Source organism: Lepisma saccharinum, chromosome 3 (assembly GCF_977018435.1).
Source record: "Lepisma saccharinum chromosome 3, izLepSacc3.1, whole genome shotgun sequence".
NCBI lineage: Eukaryota > Metazoa > Arthropoda > Insecta > Zygentoma > Lepismatidae > Lepisma > Lepisma saccharinum.
The window spans coordinates 87,982,710-88,007,026 of NC_139231.1; the positions used below are offsets into that span (position 1 = coordinate 87,982,710).

Below are 24,317 nucleotides of genomic sequence, written 5' to 3' on the forward strand. Positions count from 1 at the left end.
ATGCACGTAAGATCGAAGTAAACTTTTGCGGAAGCTTGGATGACAAATCATTAAGCGGGTTGGCCTATGTGGCTTTGATTATCTCTAACAGTTTCACTTTTTTATGAAGTGTTACAGGGAACAAAGAACACGTTTTGAATGAAAGCGGGTACTGGAAGTTGTCGGCTACAAGGCCAAAAGTTGCTCACTCACAGGCACCTGCTGAACTATAGGTCAGAGCTGGACAGCCAGATGGTCCAGACTTCCAGGCACCACGTATCTGTATTTTGAAACATTCCTGCAATCTTATCTCTAATTTCTCAAGGTGGTGTATTTACCGATGAAAGAGCTTGACCTGCCAAAGACTGCAAGTCCAGCACAGTCATTTCAGGCTGCTCCCCCCCCCTCCCTCCAATCCAGTTGTCAGAAGCTCTTAGGGCAAGGAAACAAGTCAAGGTTGATTTATAATAACATCCAAGCACATTCTTCTCTTCTCGCGTGTCCAAGAGCAAGCGAAATTACAATGGCAAAACAAGACTAGCACGTTGGGTAGTGGCCATCGGATGTGGGTTAACATTGGCGTGCTTGGGGGAAGGGAAGGTGAAGGTCAAGTGCTATTGGATATCACTCAAGCTTGGTGTGGTGGTGTCTATTTTCAGATCAGACCCACTTGCCAGCAGTCGAGTGCTCGTGAAGGGAATGAGTGAAAATAAAACGAGTGCAAAAAATGTATTTTTTGGCAATTTCCTTCAATTTTTCAACTTTTTTCCAACTTTTTCATGGTTTCCGGGAAAAGGGTCGTAGAATCGAGAGTTGACTGTATATAATATTTACCACAGATACAGACGTTCACAGCATCCATCACTTGCTGAAATTGAGTAGAGTGAAATATATAGTTGCTTTATTACAACTGATGGTGCTTTCATGCACAAAAAACTAATTGGGTTCACTTACTGGGGTAGATACCTGTAAGATGTTATTAGCAGCTCAAGGAAGTTAATTACAATGAAACTTATTGAAATACAGTGAACTCGGATTACACACTCATGAGATTTTACATTTTTTCTCACTATACATCAATTTTCCTTGTCACAGAAATTGTGCCAAATGGTGTCAAACAAAATCAACTGCACCGCAAACCTCTACATGGAAAAATTATTAAGCTGTTAAGAATAGACTATTTTTTCCACACCTCTGCTCAACAGATATATTTAGATTTAATGAAAATGCTTGCATTCTCTTTCCAGAATTATACATTATCTAATATTTTAAGTTTTTGTGTGTGTGCACAACCGAGTTTCTAGTGGGACATCGATATATGTCTATCAGGAAACCCAGGTGAAGAAAAATTTAAAATGCGGGAAAATTTTAAAAACATGTTGCTGTATTGGACTCTTGAGGACTAAATGTATAATTCATGATGGATGCGGTAAACGTGGTTCAAAATTACTTATGTGAATTTTTAAATTTTGTATTTCCCCGTCGCACAATCTAATGGTTAAATCCTATTAATTTTGAAGATTCTCTGTCTTCATTTACTAAGGGTACAGCGTCTGGAGTGGATATGTACTCCTCCATTCCCATCAGCCTTGCACCTGACTACCAGAACATGGCTCCTCAGCAATGGCATGCCCCCATTTGTAACAGATGAAATCTGCAACCCCCTACAAGCCTGCCTCACCTACAACTATTTCCAGTTCGAAGACAGTTTCTTCCACCAGACAGGAGGCCTAGCAATGGGCAACCCCCTTTCTGCACCCCTATTCAACATTGTACTGCATGTGGCAGAGAAATCAATACTCACCCAACCAGAGTTTGTGCATATAAGATACAGAAGATATGCCGATGACACGCTAGTCATTTACAAACAGGAAGAGGACTTAAACCATCTCCTAACAGCCCTCGACAACATACATCCTAACATGAATTTCACCGTTGAAAGGGAAGAAAATGGCCACCTCAACTTTCTCGACCTAAGCATCCAAAGACACCAAGACAAATTCATCACATCCGTATACAGTAAACCAGGTTTGGGCACCCAGTACATCCATGCCAAATCCAACCACCCACCCACCAAAACAGAAAGCTGGAGTATGGATAAACTTCAACAGAAGAGCCTTCACACACAGCTGCACAGATGACCTCCATGATAAAATAGCATGCGTAACTGCAATAGAACTAAACAATGGTTACACCGAATGCCAGTTATTCATGTGGTGTGCAAAAGCAGAAGACCAGCTCAGACAACCATAGACAGATAATCCAAACCAAAATTCCAAACCCAAATGGATCACTTATCCATACCACCCCACCACATGAGGCAAATTCGCTAAGGCCCTCAAACCCTTCAACATCCGACTTGCACACAAACCTATATCACAAATTGGAAGAGCAACTACCCAATCTCAAGAGATACTACCTATTCAAACTTGCATCCCCTGGTGTCTACAAGGCCACATGCCAATGCCACAACATCTACATTGGCAGAACCATCCACACTGTTCAAGAACGGATTAATGAACACACGAAAGCTGCCAAAAAAGACACACCAAAATCAGGCCTTTCTCAACACCTCCACTCCACAAACCACACCATCTCCTCCACTTCCATACTTCACCCAACCGCCTCTGTCATAGAAAAGACTGTCAAAGAAACAGAAACCAGCACTGAATCTGGACAATGGACAGGCACACTCGACTTGGCACCCCGTCCTCAAAAAGACCCCAGACCAGAAAAAGAAAAGATGCGGTGCACATACTCGACCCCCCCCCCCACCCAGCCACGTGGGGAACAGGAACTGCACCGCACCAAACGGCATGGACCAGTCCCACAACCACCACCCGGCAAAGCCACCTGACAACAGGAAGCAGAAAGCACAGCACATGACACAAACCAGAATACACACACCAGCACCGCCGAATGGGAGAAATTGCAACTACCGCTGGCCAGGAACGAATAAAGCAGTGATGTGGTACCATCTCTGCTCCAGATGCCGTACCCTTAGTGAATGAAGACAGTCTCTCTTCGAAATTAATAGGATTTAACAATTAAATTGTGCAACGCGGAAATACGAAATTTCAAAATTTCACGAAAGTAAATGTATAATGTGGAAAATGTGTAATTTGGGAATGTAAAATCAAATGTCCCATTATATTATAATTTACATGTAACTCATCCAGTTGTTTGGGGAAAAACAAGCTTTACCTGTGAGACCAGATATCCTTCTAGTGCGTCTTCGAAATACTAATCCACCATAAAGTGATTCCATGCCTGATCGTGTGATTCGTCCTTGGAATCTGGTGGAAGATGCAGGTGATTTAGACTGGCTTGAAGATGAAGTCATTGATGAAGGAGTTGCAGAACGTGGTGACTGGTTTAAATCTTGAGAACGGCTTGTAGAAGATAAGCGTCCTCGCTTGCTAAAGAGTGGCCTTGATGTCTAAAATAAAAGGAGGAAAAATTAAATGCTACATCGTGGCTAGAGATAAAATGCAAGATTGTTCACTAAAATGTTCACTTAAGGTTATTTTAAAAAGAGGAAAATTTATTTTTCTATTATAATTTGTCATATAATAATGCACAATTAAATGCAAATTGTAGGTTATTTGTCAACACAATGCTTTCTTGAGGCTGGATTACCCTATGAGTTATGCAAAATACCAGATATTAACTCTACAGCAAACTGTGGAATGAAAAATAAATGTTAAAAGTTTAAGGTTAAAAATATGCACTTCTCACATATAACTGAAGGCAAAGACTGTGAATATACCTATTAGATTCATTATTCTGTGAAATGAATGCCAAGTTTCCAAATTAAATTTGAGACTTAATTTGCAACAACAATGAAATTGCATTTTATACAGCGTGTCCGGCACCAATACTACAACTTTTATAACTAAGCAACAAACAGGTTTATTGACATGCGTTTTTTTTTAAAAGACAGAGAAACTCAACAAGTTTTATTATAGTGCCAGTGGCAACAATGCAAGTCTGTTGAACGCAATAACGCACCTGTTCATTTCGTAGCCTGTTGCGTATTCGCTTGGTTGGAATTTTCTCATTCGTTCGTTTCGTGTGGAAATGGTGTTTACAATGCAGCAAAAAGTTGAATGCTGCTATTGGTTAGCAGAATTTAAGTTTCCGAAAACTGTCCAGAGGAAGTTTCGGCAAAAGTACCAGCAGGAACTACCAGAAAGACATTCAATAACAACCTGGCATAGAACTCTCCTTGAAATTGGATCACTGTTGAAGAAAAAATTGTGTGGCAAGAAGGTGTCCCTGATTGATGTCGATAGAATTCACGAAACATTCCAGCGAAGTCCCAGCAAGTCCATTCGGCATGCAAGTAGGAAACTCGGTATGCCTAGATCAACTGTTCATGATGATGTCCACAAAAGACTGCATCTTCATGCCTATAAGAATGGCTCGAAAAATCCCGGTCGCCATGGCAACTAAAAATTTCAGCCTGGCGACTGTGATCTTATGCTGTAATATGTACGAAATTTTGATGATTCTACGTTCAAATTGCAGTACAGTGTAAGTTAGCAAATGATTTTTTTTTAAATCAACGTTGTGAACATTCCAGAGTCAGTAATAATTTCATACTCTTTGTCTCCCAACACTCCATTACCTGTTTTCTCGAATGATTTAGCGATGTTTTAAATACCGTGATGCTCAGCTTCTTATACAGTGTGTTTCAAAAGTTGCACAACCCAAGCTTTGAAAATGTATATCATGAAAACCATAAGAGATATTTATACCAGGTTTTCTGCATTATAAAGTCTCATCCATTGAGATATTTTTCAATGCTTAAAATTATCAGTTTTCTCCATACAGAAAATTTAGATAAATTAATAACTGGCGGAAGGCAGCATTAAAATTTTTCCAGAAATGCACTTTCGAATGAGAAAAATACGTAAGAAATTATCGAAGGGTTATAATTAGATGTCTGATGACTGATGCCATGTCAATCTGTCATTTGCAACCAATATTGGTCATGTGCAACATTTGATGGATTTTTTATTGGCGACTTTATGCGTTGAGTGAAAAAGTGCCATTTTTGGGACATATATGGCAATGCTAGCAGGTCGAAATATTGTCAACAGATGCACGCCACATGTGCCTAAGTATTAGCTATACATTTACGTGAAAAATCATAAACCGAGATTTTGTGCCAAAATTCTCGAGAGAAGCCTAGTCTGCCTCTGGTTACAATGAATTCTCTTCGCTCACTTTCAACGCTACTATGCCTGTTCTTTTAATTCATTCAGCATGGCATATTCTTTGGAGCAGCGCGTGTGCATTGCTGAAGAGTATTTTACTACTCATTTTTGCACTCATGTGCAAGAGGTTTTCCAAGTAAAATCCCCTGCTTCTGCTGTACCTCACAAAGCAACTGTTTTACAACTAGTCAAACACCAACAAATGATCCCACAAATTGTTAAGAGTTGGTATTATTATTGAAGATAAGGCAGACACAGGAGATGTACTATGTAGAAATTTTCAGCGAAAAATGCAGGTTCGACCAGGACTCGAACACGGGGGTCTGATATACTGTGCCATTGCTCTAACCACTGAGCTACTGAGCCGGCCTGGCTTCGCCTGATTTTTCGGTATCGCTGTTTTACCTGTGTGGAATCGTCTCTGCCAGTGATACCGCAACGGGATCTGTTGCCTTTGAAACACAGTAGAATTCGACATTGCCTGGTTCCTCCCTGCGTAGAGATGTTAATACATTTTTCGCTGAAAATTTCTATGTAGTGCATTTCCTGTGTGTGCCTGATCTTCAATAATTAACATCTCTACGCTTCCGTGTTCGAGTCCTGGTCGAACTTGCATTTTTTTGCTGAAAATTTCTTCGTTGGTATATATTGTTGAAAATCAATTCTCAGATGTTTTCAGCAAATTAACAATATTTTTTTAAAATAATGTAATTGCTTTTATTTGGATACATATTAACATAAATTTATTAACCCAGTGATAGCGTACATGATTAGTTTAGTGCAGAAAACTTGGGTGTAAATACCTCTTGCGGTTTTCATGGTATACATTTTCAAAGTTTGGGTTGTGCGACTTTTGAAACACTCTGTAGTATGTACAATTGCTAGTAGGTAGTTTTCTGGTGCCTGATTTTCAGGCTGGTGCCTAGCTTTGAAGAAAATTTTTCGAGCACTGCCTACAAGATACAGTTGGTTCAGAAGTTGAAGCCTAATGACTTACCTACCAGCTACACTTTCACTACCCGTATCCTAACCAAGATTGATAGTGGCAATGAATTTCTTCGTCGTATGGTGTTCTCCTATGAGTGCACATTTCACATATCTGGTGGAGTGAACCGACATAACTGTCGCATATGGGGGTTCGAGAATCCACACGTCGTGAGAGAAGTTGAACGAAAGTCAGAAAGTCAATTTCTGGTGCGGTCTCACAGTGCAAGAGGTCATCGGTCCATTCTTTTTATTGAACGAACAATCAATGGAGATGTTTATTTGGACATGCTTGAAATTTTGCCTTACTTCAGATACCGGAAGGATACATGTTCCAACAAGATGGGGCCCCCGGCATTATGCCACTCAAGTGAGGGATCACTTAAATGAAGTCCTCGAAGTACGTTGGGTCGGTCGTGGTGGTCCCATCACATGGCCTCCTAGATCCCCTGATCTTACCCCTTTGAGGCTATATAAAGGACAATGTGTACAGAACCCCAGTACTGGATGTGGATGATTTGCGTCAGTGGATTGTCAGTGCTTGTGACAGTCACCATGCAGATGCTGGAAACACCTGGCAGGAGATAGTATTTCGTTTGGACGTCTGTCGCACAAGATGTGATGCACACGTTGAGATCCACCGATTACCATAAAAACTTGGTGAGTTTCTCTGTCTTTTAAAAAAAACTGCATGTCAATAAACCTCTTTGTTGCTTAGTTATACAACTTTCTTATTGATAGTGTTAGTGCCAGACACCTTGTATACCGAATTCAAATCCAAAATTTAGTTCATTCTTGTAATGAATTTTAACTTTTCTTATTTAGCACAAATGTGCCTCTTGAATCATAACACTAACGCAGTTAAAAAGTAGGGATGGACCTGTATGAAATTTTGGCCAATACTGATACAAAATTTACCGATGCCAATATTCTGCCATCCCGCACCGTGTGGTCTAAGGTGTCATGGTTTGGGCTTCGGCTATGGGACTCGTGCAGGTTCAAGTCTCCCGGGAGAGAGGGAAGCGTAACAATTTTTCTCCTGAGATTTTGGCCTGTGTATGGGACTGGTGGCCAACAAACCATTGAGAGGAAATTGGGGAGCTACGAATGAGTTGCGTAACCCAGATGGAAACCCACAATAACAACTGGGGGTTCGTGATGCTGACCACATGTCTTTCACACCATAACTGAATGGATGATTGCCCACCTCGGCAGGTGGGAGAGAGGCCGGCACTCAGTAGGTAGGCATTGGCCCTAATGGAATGTTGCGCCACGGGTTTTTAATATTCTACCAATCTGAAATAAAATTCCAAATGGTTCTTGAAGAATCTGAAAGGTTCATTGATCTCCCTACTAAAGGTATGTTACAAGATAACAGAAATGCAAAAGATGCTGTAAATTTATACATTTATTTTTTGAAAAAGTAGGAAAAAGAAGTAGTGTGTTTATATTCATGAAAATTATAGCAAAACATTAGAATAGTGCACTAAATTATTACAAGATACTTATAGATATATCAGACATATCTTATATCAGATCCATAAAATTATCAGTAATTTTTTACCAATAAACCGATATGCCTATATTGGTTGACACCAATAGAGTACCGATTAATATAGTAAATCAAAAGTTTTCAATGCATATTAAACTTAACTAAACTCCATGCCACAAAGGTCATATGGTATTAATTCAATGAAATTAAAACAACAAATGTTACATATCCAAAATCAAACTATTATCTAAAACCTGCTCTTTTTCAGAATCAATACGAAAATGCTACAACATCAATTGTTATACGCGGTCTGTTAGGAAAGTAATGAGACTGGCAACACTGTGCACGAACCGGCAACGCTGCTGCCCCCACCTTCACATGGCAGGTAGGTTAACGCTTGCCGTTGACTCGGTACAAGTTTCAACTTGCTACAGTTGCGACACGATTGTTGAGAGCATCTGACGTGAAGTTGTGTTTGTGAGGTGCGTTACGAAAATGGACTGGCAAAAGCTTGAACAACGTTGTGCCATCAAATTTTGTGTTAAGCTTGGCGAATCCCCTACTGTGACTTATGAAAAGTTACAAAGGGCTTATGGAGAACATGCACTATCTAGGGCACAAGTGTTCAGATGGCACAAGTCCTTTTTAGAAGGGCGAGAACAAGTGGAAGACGAACCTCGTGTGGGAAGACCTTCAACCTCAAAAACGGATGACACTGTGGAAAGAGTGAAGTCTCTTGTGAGGTCAGATCGTCGATTAACGGTGAGAATGATCAGTAGTGAGTTAAATTTGAACCTGTGTACCGTCCATGCAATTTTAACACAAGATTTGGACATGAGAAAAGTGTGCACCAAGATTGTTCCAAAGAACTTCACGCCTGAGCAGAAAACCCATCGGAGGGATGTGTGTCTTGATTTTCTGGACCACCTTGACAGGGAGCCAGAATTCTTCAGTTGCGTGATTACAGGTGATGAATCATGGATTTTCGAGTACGATCCCGAGACAAAACGCCAAAGTCAGGAGTAGCACACTGCAAACTCTCCCCATCCCAAGAAAGCGAGAAGGAGCAAATCCAAAATCAAATCGATGCTCATTTGTTTCTTTGACAGTCAGGGGATCGTCCACAAGGAATTTTTTACCACCAGGACAAACTGTCAATCAAACTTTGTATCGGGAAGTCCTTGCAAGACTCAGGGAAAGGGTTGCACGTGTGTGACCAAACATTGCACGCACTTGGATGCTGCACCATGACAATGCAGCATGTCACACGGCAGTCTCCATCAATGAATTTTTGGCAAAAAAAATCATTCCTGTGGTTCCTCAGCCCCCTTATTCACAGGATCTCAGTCCCTGTGACTTTTTTTATTCCCCTTGCTCAAAAACCACTTGAAAGGGCGCCATTTTGATACTTTGGATAATATCCAGAAGAGCGTAACCGACGAGATGAAAGGCATTCCAGTAGAAGCCTTCCAGCACTGCTACGAACAATGGAAACAATGCCTAAATATTTGTATAGCTTCCCAAGGGAACTATTTTGAAGGGGATAACCGTGATTTGTAAAAAGAATAAAATTCATCGTTTACAGAAAATCAGTCTCATTACTTTCCTAACAGACCACGTATATTTTTAACAGTTAAGGCAGGGAAATAAAGATGCTAATACTATTACCAATTCTCGGCAATGCAGACATTTGCACATTTTAAATACCTGCCACTTAATGTTAGAGGTGTGTAGGAACCAGGCTTGAGACAAGTCAGAGGGAACCATGTTGCAACATATTTTTATCATAAAATTTCACGCAAATGTTACAAGACTTACCATTTGCTGAGAATGCTGTCTAAGTCGCTTTGCTCTTGCTGGAGTCCAGCTGAGATTCTCTGCTATCCTTCCTCTCTTAATCCATTCATCATATCTTGTATTCCAACCTGTGTAATGTACTAGGAAATTAACTTGGGAACCATCTTCTTCAATCTCTATAACCTGCATCAAGAAAGAGGGGTACTTTTATATTGCACTGACAATACATTACCAAAATAGCACATTTAAAAAATAATAATAATAATAATAATAATTGATACACAAGCTATTAGGCAAAGCTGGATAACATAATACTAGTAAAACATTAGAAACAATTACTTATTTATAACCTTGATCCCACAAGATATAAACTATGATGATGACACTAAGCTTCATTATATTGTATTGGAAGAAAAAATAAAGTAGATCAGGGTGGCCAGTCTAGGATCATGATAAAATTCAAGTAGATTATTATATTCCGTAACATTTGCAACTTGTGTTTGAAGTAATTTCGAGTCTGAATATGTGAATAAGGGTGTGGAGGAGATGGAGTGGTTTGTGGAGTGGAGGTGTTCTGAAAGGTTTGATCCTATCCTGGTATGTCTTTTGATTGGTTGATTTCGTGTTTTGTCCACTTTATGCACAGTAAGGCTAATCGGGACTGGACCTACAGTTTAAAGTGGGATCCGAACCACTATGTGCCTCCACCGGGTATCGAACCCAGGACCTCTTGATTGCAAGGCGACGACGCTACCAATGCACCATCGGGGAGGCGCTCGTATGTCTTTTTTGGCATATTTTATGTGTTCCTATATCCATTGTTGAACAGTGTTGAGGATTCTGTCGATGTAACTGTCGTAGCATTGGTATGTGACCTTGTAGACACCAGAGGATGCAAGTTTGGATATGTAGTATCTCTTGATGTTGGGTAGGGCTCTTCTGATTTGGCAAAAAGGTTTGTGTGCCAGTCTGATGTTAAAGGGTTTGAGTGCCTTGGATAATTTGCCTGACGTGGTGGGGTGATATGGAAACGCGATCCATTTTGGTTTAGGTTTTTGGTTTGGGTTATCTCTGTCTCATGGGTGTTTGAACTGGGCTTCTCCATTTGTGCACTACATGGATAGTTGGTGCTTGGTGTAACCGTTGCTTAGTCCTATTTCTGTTATGCATGCTATTTCATCACAGAGACTGTCTTCCATGCAGCTGTGTGTGAAGGCTCTTCTGTAGAAGTTCATCCATACTCCAGCTTTCTGTTTTGGAGGATTTTGCGTGGATGTACTGGGTGCCTGAGCCTGGATTCCTGTACATGGAGGTGATGAATTTGTCTTGATGGCCTCGGATGTTGAGGTCGCCATTTTCATCTGTCTCTAAGGTGAATTTTATGTTGGGGTGTATGCTGTTGAGGGCAGTTAGGAGGCATTTTAGGTCCTTCTCCTGTTTGTAAATGACTAGAGTGCCGTCAGCATATATTCTGTACCTTATGTATGCAAACTTTGGCTGGGTAAGTATTGATTTTTCTGCTATTGTAGTACAATGTTAGTCAGGGGTGCAGAAAGGAGGTTACACATTGCTAGGTCCTATATTTGGTGGAAGCTGTCACTGAACTGGAAAGAGTTGTGAGTAAGACAGGCTTGTAGAAGGTTGCAGATTTCATCAGTTACGAAAGGGGGTGCACCATTGCTGTTAAGCCCGATTCTGGTAGAGTCAGGTGTAAGGCTGATTGGTATCGAGGAGTACATATCGACTATGTCTAAGCTGGCTAGCTTACAGTTGTATTAATCAGAAAAAAAAAACTAATCTACAATGCAGAAACACAAAACTTTACGTACGTAATACTTACCGCATCCATCATAAATAAGTTACATTTATTTAGTAATCTCCCTCAACCCTTGCTGTTTCTACTTCCAAAGCTTTATGAAAGTTGAAAAAAAAATTGAGGACCAATTCCCACATAAGTAGATTTCATAAAAGGGATTATTATAACATGCATGTCTTACTCAATGAAAGGAAGACCATGTGTTCATACCTTAGCTTCATATGTGACTTTTGATTCTTGTGTTGGACCATAATACACCTTCAATTTATCACCAACTCCCACTTGGATGTAGTTTGGTAACTGACCTAGATTTCTGCAAAACAAAAAATAATATTTATTGTATTAATGGCTCTTCATAAATATGTTATGTTGAATGAATTAAAAAACACCAACTGATTCTGATGTATCAGCACTGGAAAATATCACTGATGCCACTGATACTTTTCTGGAGTTTCGGTGGCTCGAGTAGTCTCCAAAATGCAGGCGGCCCAGAATCGTACGATGTGGGTACCAAATAAAGGTGGCCAGGGTCATGGTGCTGATCACATTACCCCCATCTTATGCTGAGATCATGAAAGTGTGGGGCCCTAACTCCACAAACCCAATATGCCTCCATGGCATGGTGCAAAGCACAGGGGAGTACTTTACTTTTGCTTTACTTGTAAAATTATGAATATTTGAAGCAAAACCTCAGAAGACCTTTATACATAGTTCCCATGGAAACTTGTATGTTAAAATTTATAAATATTCTGAATAACTTTGAATGGTTACAATTTTCAAGTATTGGTATCGGTGGAAATTGGTAAGAGTATCAGCTGGACCCTGATTTCAGCCATTGAAGATACAAAAGTTGTTATTAAAATTAATTATAAACCTGTAGGTTAATGATTCTTAAAGTGGCCTAGTCTTACTTCTGAGGTTTTTTTTAAAAAAATACTCTTCTACGTAAGTCGTGAACACTTTATTTCCTGATCATCTCATGGACATGTTATTAGAGAGATTTTAATCTCTCTCTCTCTCTCTCTCTCACACACACACACACACACACACACACAGAATGTGAGTGAGAGTGAGATAGTGTGTGTTAGCTTGCAATTGTTAAACAAATTTAAACATATTTTTTTTTAGTTTTAGCATTTAGCTTGTAACAACTATAAACTGGAAGAATAAAAAAACAATCTCACAATATGAGGAGAAAACCAACATTGAATAAAAAAAAAGAGGATGGACAACTTACAGTTGAGTACATATATAAAAAAGAGGAACTACAAGCTCTAGAAAATATATGATTGATTTAGTTTATTTTACTTTGAGTTTTGTGCCTCTTGGCTAATTTGAGAAGATGGGGATGAGTGATGAAATTAATGAATGGACATTGACAAACAACCAAACCTGAGCAGGATTCGAACCCAGGAACTTGGCATCGCAGCATGATGTGCTAACCATTCAGCCACAGGGCCCGGCTAGAAAATGTATGAGTAAGAAAAAAGAAAAAAAAAACAACAACATGTGTTTCACTAATTCAGAAAATTCATCACCTATGGTATCAGATGTAATTGTGAACAGCAGAAATAAATAGCACCATAGGCTGAAAATTTAGGTCAAGGATTTTACACAAAAATTGAGCATATGCTCGCTTCTTGAGCACCTATTCTGCTACAATTAGAGCATGTGCTCATGAGGAAAGCAGTCAGTTCTATTAATACAAACCTCTGTCACAAATGAGAACAAATCATAAAATTACTCAAAGTATCTATAGGCAGATTTCACACTTGGTGACAAGCAACAAATGCTGCATGTCAGTTTAAGACTGACCAATCCAATGCAATATTGTGCTGCATGTAACTTGCTCCAGCACAAAATGATGTTGGGTGATTGGTTGGTTCTTAAGTAACACATGTCACATGTTGCTTGTCACTTCAGTTAGAAAGCTCTCTTAAGATGTAAAATTGTAGAACATGGCCCATAATTTTCAAATTTATGATCCATGCAGGAATTACATCCAGCAAAGACTGAAAGCAGGTACGTAGAACACACAGAAATATCCATTTGTGGAGACAACAATGGCTGTTAATGAGAAATATGATAAACTGCCATGGTAGGGAGCTGTCCGAGCAAAAATAAAATTTCAATTACACAGTTCTGTTCTATTGTTTGATGTAAATGCCAGAATTATCAGTGAAATATGAAAACTCTGAAAAGTAGCATATCTAGCCACTTCAACCCTTTGTTCATAAAGATATTGCTTCCCTTCTTTCAGGACTATTGCTATATTCTTAGATTTCATTCTACTTCTCTTTCTAATGCACATACGCTCACACACATCAATTTTACACTTAGACTACACTTACATATTATAAGAAAGATGTGCTAAAAATACATACTCTTCAGAACCCACTGGTTTTTCATCTGTATCTTTTCTCTTTCTGCCTCTTTTCTTCATCAATAAAGACTGTTGTTCATCATCTAATCTTTTGAACTTGAATGGTATTTTCTTCTCACATTCTTTTACAATTTTACATTCTCCCAGTCTCTTCTCTGGAGGTGGTGGATCTTTCTTCAGTCGTAGGTCTTCTTTTGATTTTGATCTTGTGACCTGTTAAAGTAAATATTACAAATTAGGAAAAAACAGATGAAATTTTATAATTTTTATAGAATACACTATGGAATGAATTCAGTACCAACCACTTTATTGGTATTACCCATTATCAGTGGTGGTAAAGGTGTTGGAAATATCAGTTCAAATTAATTGTACATTGCAACCACCAGTTCACAAAGCAATCCATTGAAATTGATCTAAAATTCTCAAATTTTCATTAGTTTTCTCATGACAAAGATGTTGTTTAATGTGATGTACCCAAAAGTAACCACAAAGACCAAAGTGGGCTAATTTCAATATTTCTGAAACATCAGAGAATAAATAGAGTGGAACCCCAATGTTACATTTTCTTACACTATACGAGGGTTTCTGGAAACTACCACCAACAGTGGCGCTAGTGTTCTTCTATTATAAAAATCGGAAGAATTGACCTCTTTTGTGTATAAATTATCTTTGATTGTTTGTTTAAGCCTATTCGTTTATTATTCACAGCAGTTTGAAGTAGTAGTTTCGTGTGAGAAATGGAAATTTCTCGTGAACACTTTCGGGCAATGATTTTTTATGATTTCAAATTTAGTTTAACACCGAAACAATGCATCGAGCGACTTCATTTGGCTTTTGGGGATGAAGCACCATCCAATAGGAATGTGTACAATTGGTTTTCCGAATTACATCGTGGTCGCACATTTCTCAGTGATGAATTTCATGAAGGCAGTCCATCCACGTCTGTTGTTGCCAGTAATGTTGATGCTGTGCGTGAAATGATTGAGAGATATCGGCATGTGACATACTGTGAGATTTAGGCATCCTCGAACATTGACATGAAAGCAATACATACGATGTTGTATGGTCATCTGAACATACGGAAACTTTCAAGCCGTTGGATCCCACACAACTTGACCGAAGCTCAAAAACAACTCATGAAAATTAGTGTAAAGAAATGCTCAAAAAATTCAACCAAGGCAAGTCAAATTTGCTTCTTCGGTTATAGCGGACATGTGGCAACAATAGCTTTAGAAGATCAAAGGACTGTAAATGCTGAGTGGTATACAATTTGCTTGCCAGAGGAAATCAATGAACTGCATAAAACAAATCCAAATCGTCGCATTATTCTTCAAAATTACAACGCCAGTTCCCACTTAGCACACCAAACTGTTGATTTTTTGTCCAGTAAAAATGTCGAATTAATGACTCATTGTCCGTACTCACCTGATTTATCACCTAATGACTTATTTTTGTTCCCACACATGAAAAATAAGATGCATGGTGAGAGATTTGTGTCGCCTGAAGCAGCTGTTGACGCATTCCGAACAGCAGTTTCTGAGGTATCAGCTTCACAGTGAAAAAAAATGCTTTCAAAATTGGTTTGAGCGTATGCAACAGTGTATCGATCTTAAGGGTGAATACTTTGAAAAACAATAAAGCCATTTCCAGAATTTCACATGTCTTTTTTCATATTGATTGCAGAAACTTTTCCAGCAGCCCTCGTGTATTGAAATTCCCATTGTCCAATTAGTGTGCTGCATGGGACCACTTTTGCTCGCTCAAACTCATTTCAGTCTCCCACACTCAAGTGTGCTATGCTAGAGCGTACCATACTCGTAGTGGAATCATTGACAACGCCCCATATTTCAGAACCTAAGAATCAGCACTGTCAACCTAAAACACATACATGGAAGGAAACCACTCTATGCAATTACAATTCTAAATCATAATTCCGTATATTATTATGTAATACCCAAATACAACACATACGAAAGTATGCAATATCTACAGACTGAAAATGGATACACATGCTGACAGACCTGCCTAAGCAATAACAAATATTGTATGACAGTGCAACAAGTATGTGTACATCATTGTTCAAATGCCGAAAAGGTTAATCATATTCTGCGAAATAATAAAATGTACAATAGAGCATAATGTTACACAATCTTCCAGGATATTAAATTTTCCATAAATTTTAGGTTTTAAACATCTTGATCCCTAGCAAAACATAACATAGAGTACCAATGTATTAACAATTAAGAAATATACATCTATAAAATGGAAACTGGTGTAGGTCAAGAGGGCAGAATAGTAACTTATGGTAGATTTGTATGCAGATGCAGTGTACATAAAGTATATAAAAAGTTCTTACCTTCTCTTCCTCCTCAACTTTCTTCTCAATCTTTTTCTTCTCTTCTTTCTTGGGTTCCTCTGCTTTTTCTTCCTTCATTTTTACTTTCTCAGTAGATTTTTCATCTTTTATTCTAGTTTTGTCTTCTTTTTCTTCCTTAGGCTTTCCTTTGGTTTCCTTTTTTTCTTCTTTAACCTTCATCTCCTTTGAGAAAACTGTAAATTTTTCAGATTTTACATCTTTTATTTTGTCTTCCTTCTTCTCCATTTCCATTTCCTCTTTCTTATCATCCTTAACTTTTGATTTTTCATCACTCTTATCATCTTTTGCTTTCAGCTTCTCCTCTTTTGCTTCACCTGCCCTTGTGAGAATTTTATCTTCCTCTGGTTCTTCCTTAATCTTAGCTTTCTCATTTCTCTTTTCTTCTCTAGTTTTAACTTTTTCAATTTTAGGTTTTGAGTCCTTCTTTTCTTCTTTAGGCTTTGGTTTTTCTATTTTCTTCTCTTCCTTCACTTTAGTCATTACTTCCTTTTTCTCTTCCTGTACAGAAGCTTTCAAATCTTTTAATTTTCCTTTCTTCATCTTTTTCTCCTCTTTCATTTTGGGTGTGTCATCAATTATCTTTTCATCTTTAGATTTTGTTTTAAGTTCTTTCTTTGGTTCCTTTGTTACTTGAGTCTCCTCTTTCACTTTGCTCTGGTTATCTTTCTTTTCATCTTTAACATTTGCTTTATCATCTTTCTTTTCTTCAACAACTGGGGTTTTATCTTCTTTCACTTTTGACTTATCATCTTTCCTCTTTTCCTCTTCTTTCTCTGCAGTTTCCTTGTCAGTTTTCTCATCTTTCTTGTCAAATCGTTTTGGAATGCCTGGTTTCTCCTACAGGAAAAAAAAGAAAGTTATGAATATACCAGGATTGTTACCTCAAAATAGCATTCAGTTTTTATAAATTTCAGTTCCAAAAGAATATGAATTTCTTTTGATGTGTGGCTGTTATGGGGCAATTTTTTACATAGTTATTATTTTTAAAGAAAGGTATGACTATTCATTGTCTGGTTATTTTATGTCATCCTCTACCTCCATCGGTTAATGGCAGTGATGAGGGAAATACACAATGTCTTTAGAATATCCACTTAAAACTTTTGTGTAGTGTATTAAACATTCACATTTGATGGGGCTAGGTAAGTTTCAGATAATCTAGAATATATTGTAACAGTAAATATGACAAAATAAACAATAAAACAATGCTACTAATACTGTTACGGTACATATTAAATGTAGAATTGTTCATGTATGTAGTAAATATTGATTGTATTGATGGAAATAGTGGAGGATCAACTGGATTTTCAGTGAAATGAGTATTCAGTGTAGCATGTTAGGTTAATACCTCTGGTGGTCACAGAGACCAGTTGAAAATCTTGTACCAATCACTAGAGACCTAAATTTTCACAAATGTGATAACACTGAAAAATGTTAATCGCTGCAGAAAATGTTTATGTATGTGCAGTGCCATGTTCTAAAAAAGTTTGTCGTGCATTCAAAATTGCAAAATGTTGAATTTGGCATAAAATGTAAATTGTGCTTCTTTGTGAATTTTACCACCTTTTGCACTTTAAAAAAAATGCAAAATTTCAACATTCATCTGGATTCATGTTTTGATAACATTCAGGCTAATGTATGAATTTTGTTATTAAAATTAGACACCCTATGGGAGAGTTTACAAGCACAACTCAACTCAATTCCAAGTTGCAACGGCCCTCTGAAGGCCAGGGCCTGGCAAACAACATCCTCATTGGGTGCCACATAGTCAGTGGCTCAAGTCCCATCGTATTGCTGCGTTTTTCAGAATTTCAAGACTGGAGCTCACTACTTATTTTTTTAAGAAGTTCACCAATTGTTCTCATGATGCTGGATCAGTACTGAAATTTTGGGGGTTCTTGATGGAAATCAAACCCAGGGTTGCTCATACCAAATGCAAATAAGTGCTAACCATTTGGTTATGAGGGAGCCCCAATTAAAAATTGCAACAAAAGTATAATTTTAGAAAATTAGTCAGAAAAATTGGCAAAATAAAAACGTGAATTTTAGGAAAATTAACTGAAAAAACAAGTCTTTTATCATTCACATACTGGTATTTTATAAACTATTTCACCAAATCGTTACTCTCTCATAAGAAAATAATCAAAATTTCTTAAATCTGAAAGCACACAATTACAACACCAAAATAACTTAAAATTTTACTGTGTATACAATTTCTATTATTCGAGATTATCCACCAATTTCGTGCAACAATATAAATATCGGCATCAAGCAAGTGCAGTCTCTACAAGTACTTGCACTTCCTGAAGTCAAAATCTAGGCTAACGTAACTCATCAAAATATTCAACCAAAAATTAGTTACTTACCTTTTCCTTCTCCTTTTCTTTTTCTTGCTTTGGTGTGTTGATTGGTGTTGCTCTATCCCTGTCACGAATCAGGCTTCGTCCAGAACGATGACGAGAACGGCTACCACGTGGATGATTTACCATTGTACATCCAAGTTTACGGTAGAAATCTTCAAAACTATGCAAGAATCTGTAAAGTATACAATACAAAGATGTGGGTTTTTTTTCTTCATAAAATTAGAGGCAACTTTTAATTACTACATAAACCTGCTACTGTAGTAAAAATTTGATGAGGAATAATCTTAACTACTGATAAATTTTGGTTTTCTTCACAGAGACAAGCCATGAATATGTAGATAGTAGTGATGGACTGATATTAAATTTTTACCGATAGTGCTAACATGTAGATATAAAATTAGCTATTACTGATAACCAATATTTTAGTGATCGAACATAAAATTGCAAATGTTCCATGACGAACCTGAATGGCTATTCCTAGACTTTAATTAATGTTATGCAAGCACCTTAGGAAAACAAAACTGTGTACTAAAACATTCACTTTACAAAATCAGATGTAGAATTACACTCATATAGTAATTAAAATAATAAAATCGGAGAACTTGTACTAAATTGTAGACTATTTACTAGGGCTAAGCTGATACGGGTGCTAATGTATAAATTAAAAGTGACCGATAACAGTGATACAGGTTTTGGAAAGTATGGCTGAATTTAATCACTAACACTGGTGTCATTCCATGCCATTTCAACAAGGTCATGTCACCCTAAATCTCCGATGTTGATGAAATTTGGTGTACACATTTCCCTTATGATTGAAAGAAACCCCATGAAACTTTTTCACTGTATCTTAAATGGTATACATTTTACAGCTCTTCGAAAATTCATTAAATCTGTTTATCTGTCACCCTTGAGATCCATGGCATAAGATACCCCTGCATGCATTTTAATTCTTTTCTCCTTAACCAACGATGAGATCTCTTTGAAATTTTACACAAAACTCCATGAAATAACAAGGATTTCAGAAAAAAATACATCAGCACTCAATATTTTATAAAAGCCTAAAAAAAAAAATAATATACTTGTAGTCTAATTTTTGTGGTGGAAAAACTAGGTTACAAAAACCTGAATTCTCAGCATGTGGGTATGATGGAACCAACAGTTTTTGATGTTGAAAATTATTGTAAAGACATGCTCTTTCTCTACAAAGAATGAAATTTGTTTGTTTTTTTACTACTTCTAACAAAAATTTAGGATTTTTGGACATTTCGGAAAACATAGATGCTGGGTAGCCATTTTGTACAATATTCCTGCAGAAAAATTATTTTAAGAATTTTCATTTTTTTTTGTTGTAAGTTCCATCGAAATCTGAGATGGCAGGTGACAAAATCGTTGTTTTTTTGCGTTGATTTGATGTGGAATGACCCATTGGCCAATATTTTCCCAAAGTTTGAGTGTCTTGTAGAGTCTAAATATCCTGGAAATTATGCAAAATGCTTCAATGTTTCTGGGACAACATGATTTTCGTGTGAAATTTTGAATATTTAAAGCAAAGTTTCCATTCCTATGAAATAGTTCCAGTGGAAAATTTATATATTCTGAACTACTTTCAACTGTTTAAGTATTGATATTGGTGGAAATTTGTAAGAGTATCAGACCTACTATTTACAAAAAGAACAGAGAATAATAAAAATTATTGGAATCTTACCAATATGTCTGTTTCAGCACAAACCAATCAAGCACCAATTAGTATGTCTCATCCTCACTAAGTAATTTACAAAAGTTAGCATTCCAAGTACTGTGATAATGACTAATTACTAGTCTCTATCAAACAAGCTGCTGTTATAAATAGATAGAGTAGGACTCAGATTTTACAATTTCTCCATTCTACAGTTGGTAGCAAAGATAATAGATAAATTGTCCATCATCATGTTCCTAGATTTTGTTTCATGTAGTTCAAGTATATAAACACAAACCTAAGACAAGGAAGAGGACAACTTAGTATCAGAACAATTCAATATCAAGAAAATTCCCAACAAGTAAATAAAAGAGAACACAAGTTGTTTATTGTACTTTGATTTTCTGACACTCTTGGCTAATCGCGAAGATCAGGATGAGTGATGATATGACGAAATTAATTAAGGGAACACCCATGCCCAGGTTGGGATTTGAACCCAGGACCCCTGATGTTATAGCAGACTATGCTAACCACTCCACCACGGAGGTCGGTAGAACAAAAGTAGTGATGGACAATTTGTCTACAACAACAATAATTTGACATCTTTGCTGCCAGCTGCACATTTAATTTTCCAAATTCCAATCTAACAAAACATCAGAATGCTTTCTCAAATTTCAGTTGCTCTTGGATCTTTTTATCGACAGCCGCAGAAAAACATAAGGCTGAGGTTTCACCACATGACACCACATATTGTACAGCAGACCTAGACTGGAACCACCAACCTTTCAGATATAAGCAGCTTAATATATTTCTAAATAACCTGTATTAGAAAAATGGAAATGTGTGAAACACTACAACTAACTTTTTATATGCCTGCTTCACAAGATTTGTTGCGCTATGTTGGCCAAAACCGACTTTATGTGATATTATCTTCCACTGGTTGTGGTTTGTTACACGATTGTATCCTCCCATCTTGTGCACAACCTGCAATAAAAAAATCAAAATAAATATATTTCTATGCGAAAACTTGCTGGAATAGAAACTTTTCAACTTAATACGTAGCATATCCGTTCGGTTTCAGAAATATTGACCCTGGCAGACCTTGCCAGCTCCTGCTCAGAAATGTGTAGGATAAGCCTTTTACAGGAATTAGTAAGAACACTGGCCTTTGGCTAGAGGTGACGAGAGGCCAAGCGAGGGTTTAAATAGGTGCGCAGGAGAGCGACACGAGGTCTTTTACTTGGAATCATCGGAACAGCAGGAGCTATTGGTCTCTTTTCTAAACCGATCAGGGTAAGCTATCCTACACCCTTATCTGCCATTCGCATTGCTCAGTTCAGTATAAAACCTAATCATGAGTCTATATTAATGTTAAGTTAGATATTTGTACCTGGCCCGTTCAGGACTGTCTCTACCATCAATAGTACTAATTGGGAGGGGCAAGTTACATCCCTATTTAAGATCCCCACGTTCATGATGGAACGCTACGAATACATTAAAAAATTACTTTAAAAATTAATATTACACTAAAAACTCATTTATCCTAATCCTGATGAGACTTGGCCTAATTTGTTCAGGAATGTATTGTATTAAACATGTGTTGTACATTAAAATATTACAATTAATATGACACAAAAATAAAGAAATGTTATTAATAGAGTTACAGTATATATCATGAGTACAATGTTCTATCACATTAAATATTGATTACAGATTGATTGATACCAAATATTGTTCAGATAAATGAGTATTTAGTGTATAAAGAATTGATTTTGTAAAAAAAAAATGCACTCCAACCTGCACCGGTATTGAAATATCAAGTGAAGCAAAAATTGAAGAATATCTCAAAAGATGAGGCTTTGTTATTTTTAGAAATCACAGTACACAATTCCAACATTTTCTTAATAGTTTCCTACTGCTTGTTTGACAATGCAGGTAGGAAAAGCCATAGCAAAAAGAGTTGAAAGATTTTTAAACCATTCTGTACAAACATTAGCGAATGTACAAACATTAGCGAATCACAGTTTAACTGTATTATAACCTAAATCAACTCCTAATTTAACAATGCTAAAAGCTAATACCTTAAACAATTTGTACAAGTCGACGTCCTTGCCTCCTATAGTAGGACCTTTGTTAATTGGAGTGCCTCTGTCATCCATGAATTTATACAATTGGGCAACAAAATGGTCCTTCTCCTCGCGAGGTTCATCATCAGAGCTCTGCAAGAAAATAATAGCATCACCTACAAGATTTCATAGATCTTGTTTCACTGAACTGCGGACAAGGCAAAAACTGATCTTCAGACAAGGGATGGTTTGAAACTCTGGATAATTTTGCTCATGATTCCCAGGTAGTGGGAATTTTTCTACCAATGTTCCTGCATGAAGCAGCACAGCCCCAGATAAATAGGTACCTGGGGGATGGGGGGGGGGGGGTTTAAGGCAGCTGGAGCATGGTGCTGATCACATCACTTCCAATATGCCAAAACTGTGAATGAGTGAGGGCCTACCGCCACCCTCCTCCCCCATTATATGTATTAACAGCATGTTGCAATGTGCAGGGGGGTAGCTTTACCTATTTTTTTCTACCAGAATGATAAAGTAGAGTTACGAAGCCACAGTCGTGTAGTCAGTAGGGTGTCTGACTGTGGGAGGTCCAGGCTCAATTCCTGGAATGGGTGATCCGAGATAGGAATTTTTCCGGCTTTGTCCCTGCATAAACTTGCTCTGGCCTTTACCGAGCCTCAAATAGATTTGTACCTGGGGGTAACCCAGGAGGGGTGGGGAGCAAAGGCAGCCAGAGCATGGCACTGATCACAGCACCTCCACAAATTGCTGATATCGATGTATGGAGCCCTACATCCATGTCCTCCCTATATATGCCTTCATGGCACAGCACAATGTGCACAGGGAACTTTAACTTTCCTTACCTTACTATATGAGTTACAAATGTTCCATGACCAACCTTGTTACTATGCTGTCTTTGCACATTCTACCTCCCCTCATATCTGTGACAAAACAACTCAGACTGTGCACTAGATGATGTGTTAACTGTCTTTTTAATGTGTTACTCCAACTACATTATTTACACGGATGTTGGTATAAGACAACATAATGAAATATGTTGCTTCATGTATTTACACTGCACTTTAATACTCGGAAGCCATTTCATGAATTTCCAACATTACACATGTATTTTTCATGGTCCCAATGGAGCGAAACATTATAAAATTTTCCCAGATTTTACACTTTTCTTCTAAGTTTTTTCACCTTGCTCCTCTAAAAAAATGAATAATCGAGGTTCCACTGTATATACAAAACAGCATAGGCATTCAGTGTATTGGTTAAATTTCAAATACTATTATAAATATTAACATATTGTACTTCATGTGTTTCGTTTTGTAAAGTCAACGTCTAATTACAAAGCTAATTTTTTAAAGGTAAAACCCATTGCAATCACGTGGTTACGTATAAAGATGTCCAGAATTTCCCCACATTTGTTCCGCAATTTTCTTCAGGTTAGCCATACCGCTTTGTGAGCATAAGTCAATAGTGTGTGCATTTGTCGTTGTTTTGGTTCATATTTGAGCTTCAACATTAATGCTGTTGCAGGAACAACATTGAGAATGATTTGTTTTTTGGTTTGAAAGTGTAGCAGGCGACACAGTCCACCACAGGCTTCCATCACTCTATGGGAAAATGGTTATTCAATGGCGAAGTGTGTTGGAATGGTTTGAGAAGTTCAAAAACAGCCAAAAGTGTGTTAGGCATAAACAAGGAGCAGGATATCCAATCACATCCACTACGAACTTCATAATGAGCAAGTATGTCATGATTCTGATAATCTGGTGAATGGCTGTTAATAAAGTGGTATGTCATCTGCATTAGACCTCCATATTTTGATGAAAGCCTTCAATGGATTTTGGCTTCTGGTACACCTTCAGACCACAAAAAGTGCTTCATTGTTCACTGGTGCAAAGTAAGAGTGGCGTGGCCATGATTACCCTGCAACAATGAAAGAAATGAGTAATGATGGTCAAATATGAGCTATTGATATGTGCATTCATAAAGCAGTATGGCCAACAGCAGAAGTGCAGATAAATATAGACTGGCCCTAATACATTGAGGAGGTTAATGAACCATTCTTGTTCTTGAAGGGACATTTGCAATTCTATATCAGGTTTTGTGAGTGTTGGCAAATATTTCATACTTGTTCATCCCCACTATAATATC

General features: G+C 37.6%; 1 protein-coding gene across 2 annotated transcripts in view; it reads right to left on the reverse strand.

Moving 5' to 3' along the window:
• The window catches only part of LOC145985229 (uncharacterized), a 75,250-nt gene that overhangs the window by 26,657 nt on the left and 24,276 nt on the right, over positions 1-24,317 (reverse strand). For both annotated transcript variants that reach the window (XM_083118989.1, XM_083118988.1), the window contains exons 9-16: positions 22,167-22,304; positions 20,948-21,069; positions 18,414-18,582; positions 16,030-16,887; positions 13,675-13,886; positions 11,501-11,603; positions 9,496-9,657; positions 3,184-3,418 (exon numbers count right to left, since the gene is read on the reverse strand). In XM_083118989.1, the coding sequence (XP_082975115.1) occupies positions 3,184-3,418; positions 9,496-9,657; positions 11,501-11,603; positions 13,675-13,886; positions 16,030-16,887; positions 18,414-18,582; positions 20,948-21,069; positions 22,167-22,304 (1,999 nt within the window). The remainder of the gene's footprint in view (positions 1-3,183; positions 3,419-9,495; positions 9,658-11,500; positions 11,604-13,674; positions 13,887-16,029; positions 16,888-18,413; positions 18,583-20,947; positions 21,070-22,166; positions 22,305-24,317) is intronic.